We start from the raw sequence: 14,643 nt of genomic DNA, 5'->3' as shown, positions 1-14,643 counted from the left end.
TTCCAGGCAAAAATCTCAGAGCAGACTGAAATGCACAAAGTTGAAGCCACTGATGTTGAGACATTTTCAGGGACGCTTAAAAGGTTGCGCAGGTTCTCCAGCAGAGGCTTTTCAAAAAAGTCTGATTTTTATTCCACACAAGTTATGGTATTGCTACCTTGAAGAAAATTCAGCAAATTCTCAATGCTGGTTCATCACACTCCAATCCATTTCTTTGAACTTGCATGGGTGTCTCCACCACTTAGCTTCCAGGTTTTCAAAAATGCACATTTGTCTCAGGAATGTCTGATCCCTTTAACGTCAGGAAGGAAATCCCACAGGGTAAAAAGGTGTCACTGGCAGTATCATGGCCCCCATTTAGGCTATAGGTCAGCAGAAGAATGGTGCTGCTAGCCCTAAAGCGAAATGCTGGAAATTGAAGTTCAGGTAATGAAGGAAACACCTATTTCCAATGATTTGCCAAGAGAGAGGTGGTCAGTGTCACCACAAAGGTATATTGTCAATATTTGTACTCTACTTTAATTAAGCTTTCGGTCATTTTGTTTAGCCAGTTCAGCACTATGAATGTATAACTGCTTAGCCAGGCTAGTAATTTAAGTTCATCAGTATCCAAAGATGCTAGCAGTATAATGAAAAATAAACCATATTTATTTTATTTGTTTACTTATTTCAAAAGTTTTATAAAGCGTGAACGTGACCCGTCAGGGTATCAGAGTGCTGTAAACAGGAATGTATGACGTTACAATGCATACATTTAGAATGCATGCCTTTACAACGCTGTTTTTCACATCGTAACATCCTTTACAACACACTCCATTACATCACATGACACTACATCGCATTTTTAGAAACTACCTTTACAACGTATTTCATTACATCGCATTATACCTTTTCAACGCATACCATTACAACGAATACCATTGTGACCCGTCAGAGTATCAGAGTGCTGTACACAGGAATGTATGACGTTACAATGCATACATTTACAATGCATGCCTTTACAACGCAGTTTTTCACATCGTAACATCCTTTACAACACACTCCATTACATCGCATGACACTACATCGCATTTTTAGAAACTACCTTTACAACGCATTCCATTACATCGCATTATACCTTTTCAACGCATACCATTACAACGAATACCATTGTGACCCGTCAGGGTATCAGAGTGCTGTACACAGGAATGTATGACGTTACAATGCATACATTTACAATGCATGCCTTTACAACTCAGTTTTTCACATCGTAACATCCTTTACAACACTCCATTACATCGCATGACACTACATAGCATTTTTAGAAACTACCTTTACAACGCATTACATCGCATGACACTACATAGCATTTTTAGAAACTACCTTTACAACGCATTCCATTACATCGCATTATACCTTTTCAACGCATACCATTACAACGAATACCATTACATTGCATTTCAGGTAAGTATTGGATAGTATGGGGTACAAATTACTATTCTAACTCCAGGGGGTACAACAGTAGGGTAAGTGTTGGATAGGGTAGGGGTAAAAATTATTATTCTAACTCCAAGGGGTGCAACAGTAGGGTAAGTGTTGGATAGTGTAGGGGTACTATGCGTTGTAATGGTATGCATTGTAATGGTATGCGTTGTAATGCCTGCATTGTAGTGACATGGGTTGTAAAGGATGTTGCGATGTAATGACTGTGTTGTAAGTGTAGTGCGATTTAATGGTTGCGTTGTAAAGGATGTTTCCCGTACACAGAAGTAGACCAGATAAACAGGAGAAGGTGTAAAATACTAATCATATAAGAAGTTAAACAAACACAAAGCGAAAAAAATATATGATAATAACATAGTAGCTACTTGTCGTATCTCATTGCTCCATACCTAGCAACAATAAATGGCACTTTAGAAATACATACACATCATGTCTGATTAATGTTTAGAAATACAATATTTACCAGCAGTTCATGAAAATTAGTATAATCTTTAGGGTTCAAACCCTAGGGTCGAGTCGTAGATATAATTGTAATCTTTGATTCTAGTTTTGTTGATCGCTCTTCTCAGCTATCATGGTGACAGTGTTACAGCACCCTGCAAATGCCTGTACAATTTAAGAGTAGGATACACTGAGTGTGCTACTTTGATAACTAAATTGTGTGAGCAATCTAAAGCTGCCCAATGCTATTTTCTGAAACGTTTTACATTTTCTACATCTATCTGCTTGGAGATGCTTCTGGGGTATTTTGTCATCTATGAAAAACACAATATGGATACCCTTATATTTGTCACCCAGTTTAAGAAATATAGTGGTTATATCTTTTGCTACTTCGAGAAAGTCATTATTTCTGGAAGGGCCGGCTTTAGGGCAGGTGGTGCCTGGTGCAACAGTGTTTTTTGCCACCCCCATGACCTCCTCCTTAGATTCCCTCACGAGTCAAAAGAGACCCTAATCTCTCCATAGCCCCTCTCTCACATACATTTAATTTATTTTAAAGCGCTAGTAAAGACTGGCTCTACTAATCCATTCAGCTGGCCACATAAAATACAGATCTATTCTTAAAACTCAGATCTCTCTCTCTCTCTAGCAGGAAAATTAATCACATGAGTTAACGTGACAGTTTTATTGCTGCCTGATAGATGGACACACAAGAAACTCTACAGTAGGTGCTTTTAAATCGTAGGTTATTGGTAAACACAGCATCCCCCCCGAGGTCCATGCTCCTGCCCTCACCCCACCCCTAGGTCTGCGCCCAGTGCGACTGCATCGGTAATACCACCCTAAAGCTAGCCCTGATAGCGGTGACAATTATGTGTACATTGGTCACACTCTCCTCAATAGTTCTGGCAGGTCTCAAGAAATTCTTCAGTGCAGTAGGGATGGATATTCTCTCCTCTTCAGAACCGGGCACACTCACTATTTGAATGGGTCAGGTAGGGTGTTCTAATGTGAAAGGGAGCCAGTTATTGGTGATGTGATCTAGCTAATAGAATTCTCAGGCTTCACACTCCATGTTTTTCACCATAGTGATGTACTTCCTTTCCTGGGCACATAATTTTTTGCATCAATACTATGGCTGAGTACCATGCACGCTAGCCGCACTCTGAAGACATTATCAATGCGCCCCTGCTATAGGCCCCCCCCGCGCGAACAAGTTACTACCATGCTCTATCCCAATTCCCAGCCACCGGACCTTCACTAAAGCTGCAACGCTTCCTTCCTCTTTCTCATGCACGTAGGTGCGCCTACCCATTCATTGTCCTCCTTTTCACGTACCCCCATGTTATGGTTCACGTATTTACACATATACTGGTCCTGTTTTCCGACCAGGCTTTTTATTTTCATTGTCAAAGACATTGTGCATGTTGCGCAAGTGACTTCAGACACCGTATTCCGGCCGACAAATCAAGCCCCCCCTTTTGTACCAACATGCTACGGCACCCTAAACGCATGGCCTGAGGGGAATGGCCGATGCGCGTACTGCCCGGAGACGGGCAGATAGATCCGGGTTGTGTTTTATGATCCCGGCCATCGCGCTTACACCACCGCTATTGAGGGGCACCACATGCACAAGCTCACTAAAAACATCAGCCATGGCTATGGCAGTTCCTGCCGGACGCTGCCGCCAACGCTAGCCTCTCCTTTTTGACACAGTGAGCTATACCGACACATATCTGCTAACACAATTGATGCATCGCAAGGGACTGCTCTCCAATTTCTCTGCCCCCCGCCCCCACGAGAGACTTACTGACGCAACCACCCGCCACACTTACGCATAGGCGCGGACTACTGATCATATGGTGAAGATGCCAAGGCAACATTGTTATACTACAAAATTGATAAAAACTTACAGACCTGCTTACTTATTAAGATGTGTGATATATTATGTAAGCGTATTTCTACACCATTGCGCCGCCGGACCCCAGGGTTGTCGGCTGAACGGCTGTGTTAACTTGACAATATTTCATACGGTTATCGTTCTACGTGGCTGGCCCCCAGGGGTTGTAAGCTATGTGCTGTGTGTAACGCATTCTGTACAATAAAGGTCTTTAAACATAAAAAAAAAAAAAATTAAAATGGCTGAGTACCATGCACTAAAAATCCAAAATAGAGAATGCCTGCCTCAGCGGTGCAAAAGTTTCCCAGGCCTCCCAGTACCACTATAGACCTTCTCTGTTCAGGTCTTCAAGATCCAGCGGGAACCTCCTCCCTTGACGGATCATTTGGTCAACAACTTCTTTAGGGCTGCGGTCTATTTTGTCATAGTTGTCCCCACCTGGAAGGTTCCAGGAGTTTCCTCCTTACTTGGAATTCCTTTCAGGTGACCGCTGAAGAGGTGTGAATGGATGGGATCAGTTAGAATACATTTCATATCGCATAAATGCGATAAAGGTAATAGATAATATGAATTTAACTCTGCAGCAGGTCCTTTCAGTCCAAGTTACCTTTCTAAAAGGATTTGATTTTGATATCACTGTCCCATTAATTGTTTCGTCATAGTTCCACATAACATTTTATCCAGCATGATGCTGGGAAAACATGCAATCTATAACAACATATTATGTTTTAGAAGCAAGTGGGGCAAAATCTCCTTCCTTTTCTACTTCTCATCACTGTACACATGGAAAAGTCAAGAATATTAGGACCAACAGAGAATCTGTGATCCTCTTTCCACCTAGGACATGAGCAAGGAAGTTGTAGTAAACCAAGATGTCTCACATTATTATTGGTGCACCAGGAACTGTGTGACTTACTTTTTGGTGTAGAAGATGTCAGCTCTGCACTATTATCCACACTATAATAACAGTGTCTGAATAGAAATTGATAGGTGTCTACTTGAGGTGTTATTGTGGGATGGTGATGGCTTCACACTGTGCATTGTGGATACTTTCTGACTGTTGGCTTTCCAGAAATGTTCAGAATGAAGTCAACTATATACAATCATTTCCCATTGCATGTAAACTGGTATTGGTGAACTAAACAGTCATCTGTATGTTCTTGAAAACATTAGCACATTTGGTAGAGCCACTGACAGCTTCCATATTATCTTATCAGCTAATTCTTACCTTTTCAAATACCTCTAATTTTAGGGTGAAAAAACAACTTTTTTTGTTCTCTATTGTTTCTCAAAAATTGTGAAGCTATCCGTCACCTTCATATGGAGTCTGATTAGCTTTTTATACAGAAGAAATACATACTTTTTCTATTTATAGAAACAGGTAGAGTACATCATTCACTGAATATTTTCATGTATGTCTCTTACAATAAAAAACACATACAAACTGGTATATTTGGTATTAACTCCAAGCCGTGCTCTGTAACAGTTTGATTTTTATAGTCAATACAACTTTTATTTCAGTGTAAAACATTTAACCATAAAAACACACAACGAACACATTTAGATCACCCTAAAGCAATCATTTCTGCACATCGATTAATACAACAACATAGTATGTTTTCTTATATATACACTTTTTGAAAACACAAAGCTAAAACACTCAAGGGATAATTAATGCAGCCATCCAAATTTTACAAATAATTAAAAGAAAGCTTTAGGATATGTCTATGACTTCAACCATTCCATACCTTTTCCTTGTATCCAGAGAGAGCATTCAAAGACATTAAATCGAGCTACCTCTGGAAAAGTATTTTATTATTTCACTGTAGAAGCCAAAAATGTACCCACTTCAAAACTAATCAGTTGACTTGAGAGGGATAAGAGACAGAATTAGGAATTTATATTGTCAAAGGACATAACATGCGGAGATCAAGTGCCATGTCTAATTTACCTTACCTGTCAACAACCTGTCACTTCAAACAAAGCCTTGTGTGAAGCAAGACTGACAGGTGTGAGGGCGGGGCTTCACACTGTATTCCTCAAAACAGCTGTCAGTCACTTTTAGCTATATTATGTCCAAATCCTAGCCCCATCTTTTACAAGCACAAATGCTATTGTGTGGACTAGACAGAGAAAATATTCTTCACAAAGGGCGGTGTTTAACTTCCTTTACTTCATGGTCAAACATTAGTGCCTCTAGCAAAGTGTACAGTGGATAACAAGTATCCTGGGACCTGTTGTAAATGTACCGTGGACAAGAGTAAGTTTGTAAGCTTGCACCATGCAGATACATTTACCATATGAATGAATGTTCGCTTGTAATGTGAAATGCTGGGCAAAGGAAGTACCCTTTTATCTTTCCATTTATTGGGGTATTCCATGGTATAAGATGAAGAACGGGTGCGGTGTGATCGAATGAGAGAGAAATCATATAGAATTAAAAATAAATGTGGCCAAATCTAAAGGTGAAGACTCTCCTTGCCTGATGAGTCATTGTTTGATTGTCCAGCAGATGGAAATGCACAGTGTCAAGGCAATATTCCTACACTATCTCTTTCGGTATTAACACAAGCATGCCACTGGAGACATCAAAGATATTTGTGTAAAATAAATTGAGTACATTCACCTAGCATTAGTATAAAGCTAATGTCTGTTGTGTGTTCATTGTGTTTCCATTGTTTTCACTACTCTTAGAGAAACATCTGCAACAGTTTTCAGTAACTACCCAAATAACCAAAAGGGAAGTGGAAATTTGTCTCGAATGCGCTTCACTTAATCTTCACTTTTTTACAGCCAATGAGTGATGCAACCGGATATCACAACATTCTTAAGTAAGTTTATCAGTTCTCAGTCGTTACATAATGGATTCAAACTTACGATATTTGAAATGCCGAAATGTGATCCCGAAGCATCTCTTGAGTCTTATTAAAATCTGCAAGCATGCACTGCTTCTCCCTGATGTGGTCAGCTGTCAAGTCATTCAGATCTTCCTCGTGCCTCTTGCTTAAATCTTGCTCATGAATCCTTTTTAAAATGAAATATACATGTTTTTATCTATCTTGCTTTATTATGCTCTATGAATGTGAAACAACATTATTCATCACCTTTTCTCCTGTGGTAGCACATAAAACATACTGCAATGTTGAGCAACCGTGTAGATAAAATGCAAGACTAGGAACAGGAGTTAAACTGTACTATTGAACATGACAGTACAGACAGAGAATTAAAGAATTAGGTATTAGTAGGACTCATGAGGGCCAGAGACAAGAAATCTCTCGCGATGTGATTTAAATAAGAACAAAGATCGAATAATCAGAAAGGTAGGTTTAAAAAAAAGGCACTGCAGGGAACTTTGAATTATCATAGGCCCTGCATGTATAAATAAATCAAGAGAAAGTTGATGCAAAAGCTGAGAAAGCAATATAGAGTTTTGGTGAAAAGATGCAGTGTTCAGAATATGCACCAGATAGGAAGAAACAAAGCTGTATTTTCAGGGAATAGAAATGATTATCCAGATGAAAAAGACTTCCTTCTCCCAAACAAGCTCTCACTAGTTTTCTTGTTAATTACCCAATTAGAAATAGCAATATTTGTAATGATATTTTGGAATTCTACAAAGCAGACTGCATTACAGATCTGCATTTAAAATGCACGTTTAAAATAATTACTACGATACAAGAAAATTAATTGAAGCCACTACAGTAGATTCATGGCCAGACCTTTCTGGGGTGAAAAACACACCAGCTGAGTTGCTGAAGTTTATTTATTCTAAGTGGAATCTCCCTTGTGCACTTCGGGTCTACTATCGTGTTCTTCCCACTAAAGGAAAGGGATTATGCTAGAGTCTCTCAGTGATGAAGCCAAGGAAATAGCAGGATGGAAGTTACATAGCCCTCCAGTCATTGCAAGTTAACGTCAAATATTTATTGGAAAGCAATGAGCGATGTAAGCCTATATTAAATAGCGTGACTGGTGCATGTAAATATCTTGGGAAGTGGTAGGGCTTCTTCTCTAAGCCTTTTTGCTCACTGAGTTAAGAAGAAACTCACACAATATAGTAAAGATCAGCTAGCATAGAGAAAAAGATGAATAAGATGTAAGACTGAAGAAAAAAGTAACAGCAGAATTGAAAGCAACGGACACAAAACAGAAATATGATCAAGCTGCAGTTTTCAAGAAGAGAATACAGATATAAATTAGTAGAACCAATATGGTACAGAACTATGATCAAGATACAGCATTCAAGAGAGTAAAGATAAACACTGGGGACAGCCAACATAGATAGATCTATAAACCAGCTGTAATTTTTGAGAATGGAAAATAGCTATAGATTGGCAGAAACCAACACAACACAGAAGATTGGGAGCAAACAACAGAAACCAGCAAATACATAGGATCAAGCTGTAGACTTTTGGCAGAGAATAAAGAGAAGATTGGAAGCAAACAGCACAAGACAGAAATGTTATTAAGATGAAGCTTTCAAGAAGAGAAAAAAGATACAAACGTGTAGCAACCAACATAAGCTAAATAGCTAATGATTTCTCTTGATTAACTATCCTCCAGTTGACACAAAATGGGCTGTACATAAACATTTTGGAACATTTCTGTTCTTATATTTCTTAACTGAGAGGGTACTACATTTGTGCTATATATGGTTGCTGCTCAAAGATGCTGAAGGTTTGAAGTTAAAAAGAGTGCAATACACTATCCATAAAAACCATTGGCAATGCCAATAGGTCTTGCTGTAAATGAATGCTGCATGGTAATGTGAAGCATTACAAGTAAATAGCATGGAGATAGATATGTATTTGCGTGGAAGCAAAGAACTGTAGAATAGTATTTGTGTAGATTTAAAGGTCAAGTGACAGTGGCACTATTGCGCCGGACCTAAAAACCCACGGGAAATAATGACTGCCATCCTCCCATCTGTGCTGCTGCCAGAGAAAAACAACATAAATTATCTAACTATCTGAAATCCTTTAATAGCAACGAATGTCCTGTGGGTGGACCTAAAAGTTCAAGCTTAGGCAGCTTAATACATAAACAAAATGATCACAATTGCGTGGAGGGCAAACACTATTTTTGTGGACGCACACAACTTCTAACCAATCATAACATGTACTCCTGGCTCCCAACATGTGGGCGAAGTCAAAGCACTTCTCTAGTGTTGTTCACATAATTGTCTGGTGACAGCTGTGTCAAGCCAGATCAGCAAAAGGGATTGACTTAAAGATCAAAATTTAAAAAAACAGACCTCAAAATAGTTTTGTGGGTTTGTCTCACAGCATGAGGTCAGCTTAATAATGAATCTTTTCACCAATACAAACAAACAAAAACACACACACAAACACACATGCACACACACACACACTCTGTCTCCCACAAAACAATTAAGTACACTACAATGGAAAAGCAATCTTTCTAATCAGTAAGAACACAAACTTGTATCAATTAATATTGTATAACGTGGTTGATTTATAGTTAGGTCTGGCTGGCACTGTTTCATTTTACAGGCCCATTGAGAGGATGTAAGGTCTAAAAATATCACAACAAATGTAAGGAGCAACAGGATGTTTCGTAAGTAATAGTTGATAAACAAGTAATTCATTTTTGATAAATTATTTGAATCACTCATCTTTTCACCAATATCATTATTTACACTTGGGGCGAGACAAATCAGTGAAGGATGAAGTCCAACATCTGACCTCCAAAGGATGAATGTATGAAATCTCATGAATGAATAATGTTGTCCTGCAGGAAGTCCTGACTCTCTAAATATAATTTCATATGGATTACAATGGGTAAATCTGAATGACAGTGGAACGGCAGGTGGAGAACCTGAAGTGGACATCTTACTTCCCTACAAATAAAAAACATTTTGTCACTGTTCCTTAGTACAAATCGAATCTTGAGGCCGTCACGTGAAGTGTGCCAATGAATTCAGAGCAGTCCCTAATATGCGTGGAGATACTGAGATGATGTATTAAAATAGGCTTTCACCACCATATAGTCAGTACTCAATTGCTCTGACTAAAGTCTGCCTGCAAAATATTGAAAATATGGTTGATCATCCACTTTCTGAAATAAACCTCTTCACACATATCCCCAACATACCAGTCTGATTCCCAGCCCTTTGAAAACCCGATCCTCTGGGCTCCATCAGATGGTCCCTATTCCTATGGTTGAATCCCTGGGCTGATGTGTGAGCTATAAAAGAAGCAATAAAGGTGTCTGTCATTCACCTTCAAAGATGACACAATCTGTAACTCTACCACTTTAATAACACAGTTCATACTCCATGATACTAGTTTAGTGATAAGGAAGTCTTTGCTCCTTGATTTGATTTTTTAATTATTTTTATTAACAGACTTGGCAATACATTTAGATATCATACGACAGATTATGATCTATATATTGTAATTATATCCAAGGTATTGGTTTGCTCCGTAGCCCGCCAGGATGTCCAGGATGTAATGAAGCAGTGCTCAGGTATTGGACCTGACCATGGGCGAGTTTTAACAGGCTTGCCCCTGTGGCTATGAACACTTGGATTGACTGGCTAAGGCGTGTTGGGGACCCGAGGGAGAAACTTTGTTCAAGGTTTTCAAGACTGCACCTTAAGTTTCCCTTTTTTCGCCAGTCACTGTGACACCCCAAACCATTGTGTTGAGACTTTACTACGCTACCTACCTGGAATCCTGCATTGTATTCTGGGTGCTGCAGTTCCGTGGCATACAAGGAAGTGTAACAGGTGCGTGACATGACATCAAGGGGCGTGGCCGCTCGCTTTATCAAGAGGGTGCGGCTGACTTTGAACATTCAGCGAGATTGGAAGTGCGTGCGATACATCTTGGGCGCTGACGAAGGCATAAAATTGCCGAAATGCATTCGCCATTAAAACATGAATAAAGGTGCTTCCAAAGGATCCCCCCGTGTGGCTGCTGTTCTTCTTTTTGTGGAGAAGTTTGTTTTCACTCAATTTGCGTCAGCCAGAGACGCGCTTGCAGCGGCCCCGCCTTCTAAAGTGACTTGGAGAACAGTGGCAAAAGCTTCGGTGTTTGTAATTATATCCAAGGTATTGGTTTGCTCCGTAGCCCGCCAGGATGTCCAGGATGTAATGAAGCAGTGCTCAGGTATTGGACCTGACCTTGGGCGAGTTTTAACAGGCTTGCCCCTGTGGCTATGAACACTTGGATTGACTGGCTAAGGCGTGTTGGGGACCCGAGGGAGAAACTTTGTTCAAGGTTTTCAAGACTGCACCTTAAGTTTCCCTTTTTTCACCAGTCACTGTGACGCCCCAAACCATTGTGTTGAGACTTTACTACGCTACCTACCTGGAATCCTGCATTGTATTCTGGGTGCTGCAGTTCCGTGGCATACAAGGAAGTGTAACAGGTGCGTGACATGACATCAAGGGGCGTGGCCGCTCGCTTTATCAAGAGGGTGCGGCTGACTTTGAACATTCAGCGAGATTGGAAGTGCGTGCGATACATCTTGGGCGCTGACGAAGGCATAAAATTGCCGAAATGCATTCACCATTAAAACATGAATAAAGGTGCTTCCAAAGGATCCCCCCGTGTGGCTGCTGTTCTTCTTTTTGTGGAGAAGTTTGTTTTCATTCATATATATATATATATATATATATATATATATATATATATATATATATATATATATAGATCATAATCTGTCGTATGATATCTAAATGTATTGCCAAGTCTGTTAATAAAAATAATTAAAAAATCATATATAAAATCATATATATATATAGGGATAGCATTCACTCTCATTACATTGATAATATGGTATTACAGTAAAGAGATCGATGTAAAGAGATCGATGTCACTGCATAATGGGGGACCTCCTCTAGAGATGATAATTTCAGACCAGGGAGAAGAGGGGAAGAAACCAAAGAGACTTAATCTCGCATGGGCACACTATAACATCAAATTACAACAGTAACACTTAACGTATCAATTTTCCATCACTTTTATTATGTCAGTTCTTTATATACTTTGTAAAATTTAATTTTCCATTTTTGTAACTTTTTTTCTTAATTATAAGCGTTCATATTTCATAAACAGCATCATTTGAATCAATACATCACATATACAATTTACAAATTCTTATCTATAAAGTTATACAAGATACATTTTTAAATGACAAAATACATGGCCCCTGGACTAATTTATATAAATACATCCATCTCACACTCATTCAAACACATTCAGACTTCATACGACCTTCATACACATAGCATCTGAATAGGGTGGAGGTTGTGATTGACAGAAAAACCTCCCCGACCAGATCAAATCTAATGTTCACAGCACAAGGCTGAGCATGAGGTTGACGCGCGTTTCGGCGGTATGAGAAGAGTAGTTAGACCACCTTCATCAGGACCTTTCCAGATACCCACACGTTCCAGGGGACACAAGAAGAAAGTGAAGTCAGAACTAGTCGCCAATTATATTTTCACTTATCGAGTTGAAGCACTTGTTTCTTGTCCTAGAGGAACTGCCAGAGTTTATTTTGACAGGACTTACTGAAACACAGCCCTGAAACTTTCTTCCCATTGGCAAAACGAGCAATAATAAAGACTTTCCTGCAGTGCGGGACACGAAACAGAGACACCGGGGGCCAGGGACCACATTTCCCAGCATCATTTGTGGTGCGAGGGCCGATGACGATTTCCTGCCGCACCTGAAGACGCCAAAAAAAGGGTCTGACACCCCGCAGTGCAGGACGCGAAGCAGAGAAACCGGGGATCAGGGACCACAGTTCCAAGCATCCTTTGCTGCACGAGGGTTGCTGACGATTTCCTGTTGGCTGTTGCTGCATGTCATGCTGTGCTTAACCTAAGCACTCTCAACTACTACCGGTACAGGATATTCGGGTTGCCTCTGCCTCTGCCTGGAAGCAATCCTCAGGAGAAGAGTGTGCACAGTGCTTTATTATTGCTCGTTTTGCCAATGGGAAGAACGTTTCAGGGCGTGTTTCTGTAAGCCCTGTCAAAATGAACTCTGGCAGTTCCCCTAGGACAAGAGAAAAGTGCTTCAACTCGATAAGTGAAAATATAATTGCCGACTAGTTCTGACTTTACTTTCTTCTTGTGTCCCCTGGTTGGTGAAAAAACGTGTGGGTATCTGGAAAGGTCCTGATGAAGGTGGTCTAACTACTCTTCTCATACCGCCGAAACGAGCGTCAACCTCGTGCTCAGCCTTGTGCTGTGAAAATTAGATTTGATCTGGTCGGGGAGGATTTTCTGTCAATCACAACCTCCACCCTATTCAGATGCTATATTTATGAAGTTCGTATGAAGTCTGAATGTGTTTGAATGAGTGTGAGATGGATGTATTTATATAAATTAGTCCAGGGGCCATGTATTTTGTCATTAAAAATGTATCTGGTATAACTTTATAGATATGAATTTGTAAATTGTATATGTGATGTATTGATTCAAATTATGCTGTTTATAAAATATGAACTCTTATAATTAAGAATAAAAGTGATGGAAAGTTGATACATTAGGTGTTACTGTTGTAATTTGATGTTATAGTGTGCCCATGCGAGAAAAAGTCTCCACACGTAAGAAATAGATAGGCCACGAGGAAGTCTGCTCAATGTTCTTCAAGAGATCGATGTCATCCACAGAACTTCTCAGTTCTAAAGCGTATAAACATTCCTTAGCAGCATTTTGGATGCTGAGAAAGCTTGGTTTAGGGGAAAAGTTCATTAACTCAGTCTCTCTTTAATATTCTTCCCCTTCAGCATCTATATTTGTCAATTGCCTAATCGCCTCTCCTTTTCTTTTATACAGAGGTGTACGACAAGGCTGTCCCCTATCGCCTCTTCTTTTTTATTCTAGCTGTTGAACCTTTTCCATCTAAAATTTGCATAATTGGTGCCATACAAGGATTCAAATATGGAGATAAGCAAATTACATTTTTAGTCTAGGCTGATGATATTCTTTTATATAATGGCCTCTCCTGATTCTTCTTTGCAACCCATTTTAAATCCACTTTACACTTTTGCCTCACTCTCAGGTTATAAACTTAATTCTGGCAAATGTGAAATCCTTCCACTTACCAAATGGTGTATCAAAAAAGATTTTTTCCCTTCAGGATTTCTTTGGAGCCTGACAAAAATTAAATATTTGGGCCTTCGGTACACTACTTCTATAAAAGACACTATATCACTCAACACTACTATGTTACTGTCTACTTTATCTAACCTTACCTCACAATGAAATCCACTATTTCTCTCATGAAAATAAATTCTATTAAGATGATGTTAGTCGCCATCATTCTTTTCTATCTTTCGGCAATTCCAAATAACTTTCCCACCTCTACTTTTAAAAAAATTTATTCGATTCTCAATGCATTTTTATGGAATACATCTTTATCCAAATTACAAAGGCAAAAGCAGTAAAGGGGGGTTAATTTTCCTCATTTTCAGTCTTATCAAAATGCTTTCTTTTTTAAAACAGTCAATAAATTTTCAAGATGGCCCACCCACAATTCCATCTCCCTTATGGTCAGAATTGGAGTTATCTTTTATTCAACCTTTCTCTTTTGCAGAATTTTTGCCCTTTACTCAACTCCCTTCTTCCATGTTTATTTCAGTTCTCAAAAATGCTTGCAGAATATTACGTCCATTTTATATTTCTTCTCTTTCACCTCTAGGTCAATTCCTTCAATCATCGATCTTGTATAATACATTTATTAAAATTAAAAATAAAACTCTCTTTTGAAAAGCCTGGAGAAATAAAGGTCTATTATGGTCTCATCAATTAATACATAACCATTCGCCTATCTATTTTT

At 39.2% G+C, this 14,643-nt stretch overlaps 1 protein-coding gene across 5 annotated transcripts in view; it reads right to left on the bottom strand.

Moving 5' to 3' along the window:
• Positions 1–14,643, bottom strand: part of FAM184A (family with sequence similarity 184 member A) — a 572,845-nt gene that overhangs the window by 36,923 nt on the left and 521,279 nt on the right. For 3 of the 5 annotated variants that reach the window (XM_078648472.1, XM_078648471.1, XM_078648475.1), the window contains one exon: positions 6,701–6,847. The exons of the other annotated variants lie outside the window; for them this stretch is intronic. In XM_078648472.1, the coding sequence (XP_078504598.1) occupies positions 6,701–6,847 (147 nt within the window). The remainder of the gene's footprint in view (positions 1–6,700; positions 6,848–14,643) is intronic. 5 annotated transcript variants of the gene reach the window in all.

The sequence above is a fragment of the Lissotriton helveticus genome, chromosome 6 (assembly GCF_964261635.1).
Source record: "Lissotriton helveticus chromosome 6, aLisHel1.1, whole genome shotgun sequence".
Lineage (NCBI taxonomy): Eukaryota > Metazoa > Chordata > Amphibia > Caudata > Salamandridae > Lissotriton > Lissotriton helveticus.
Note: the sequence above shows the minus strand (reverse complement) of the source record. Positions and strands in the feature narration are given on the sequence as shown.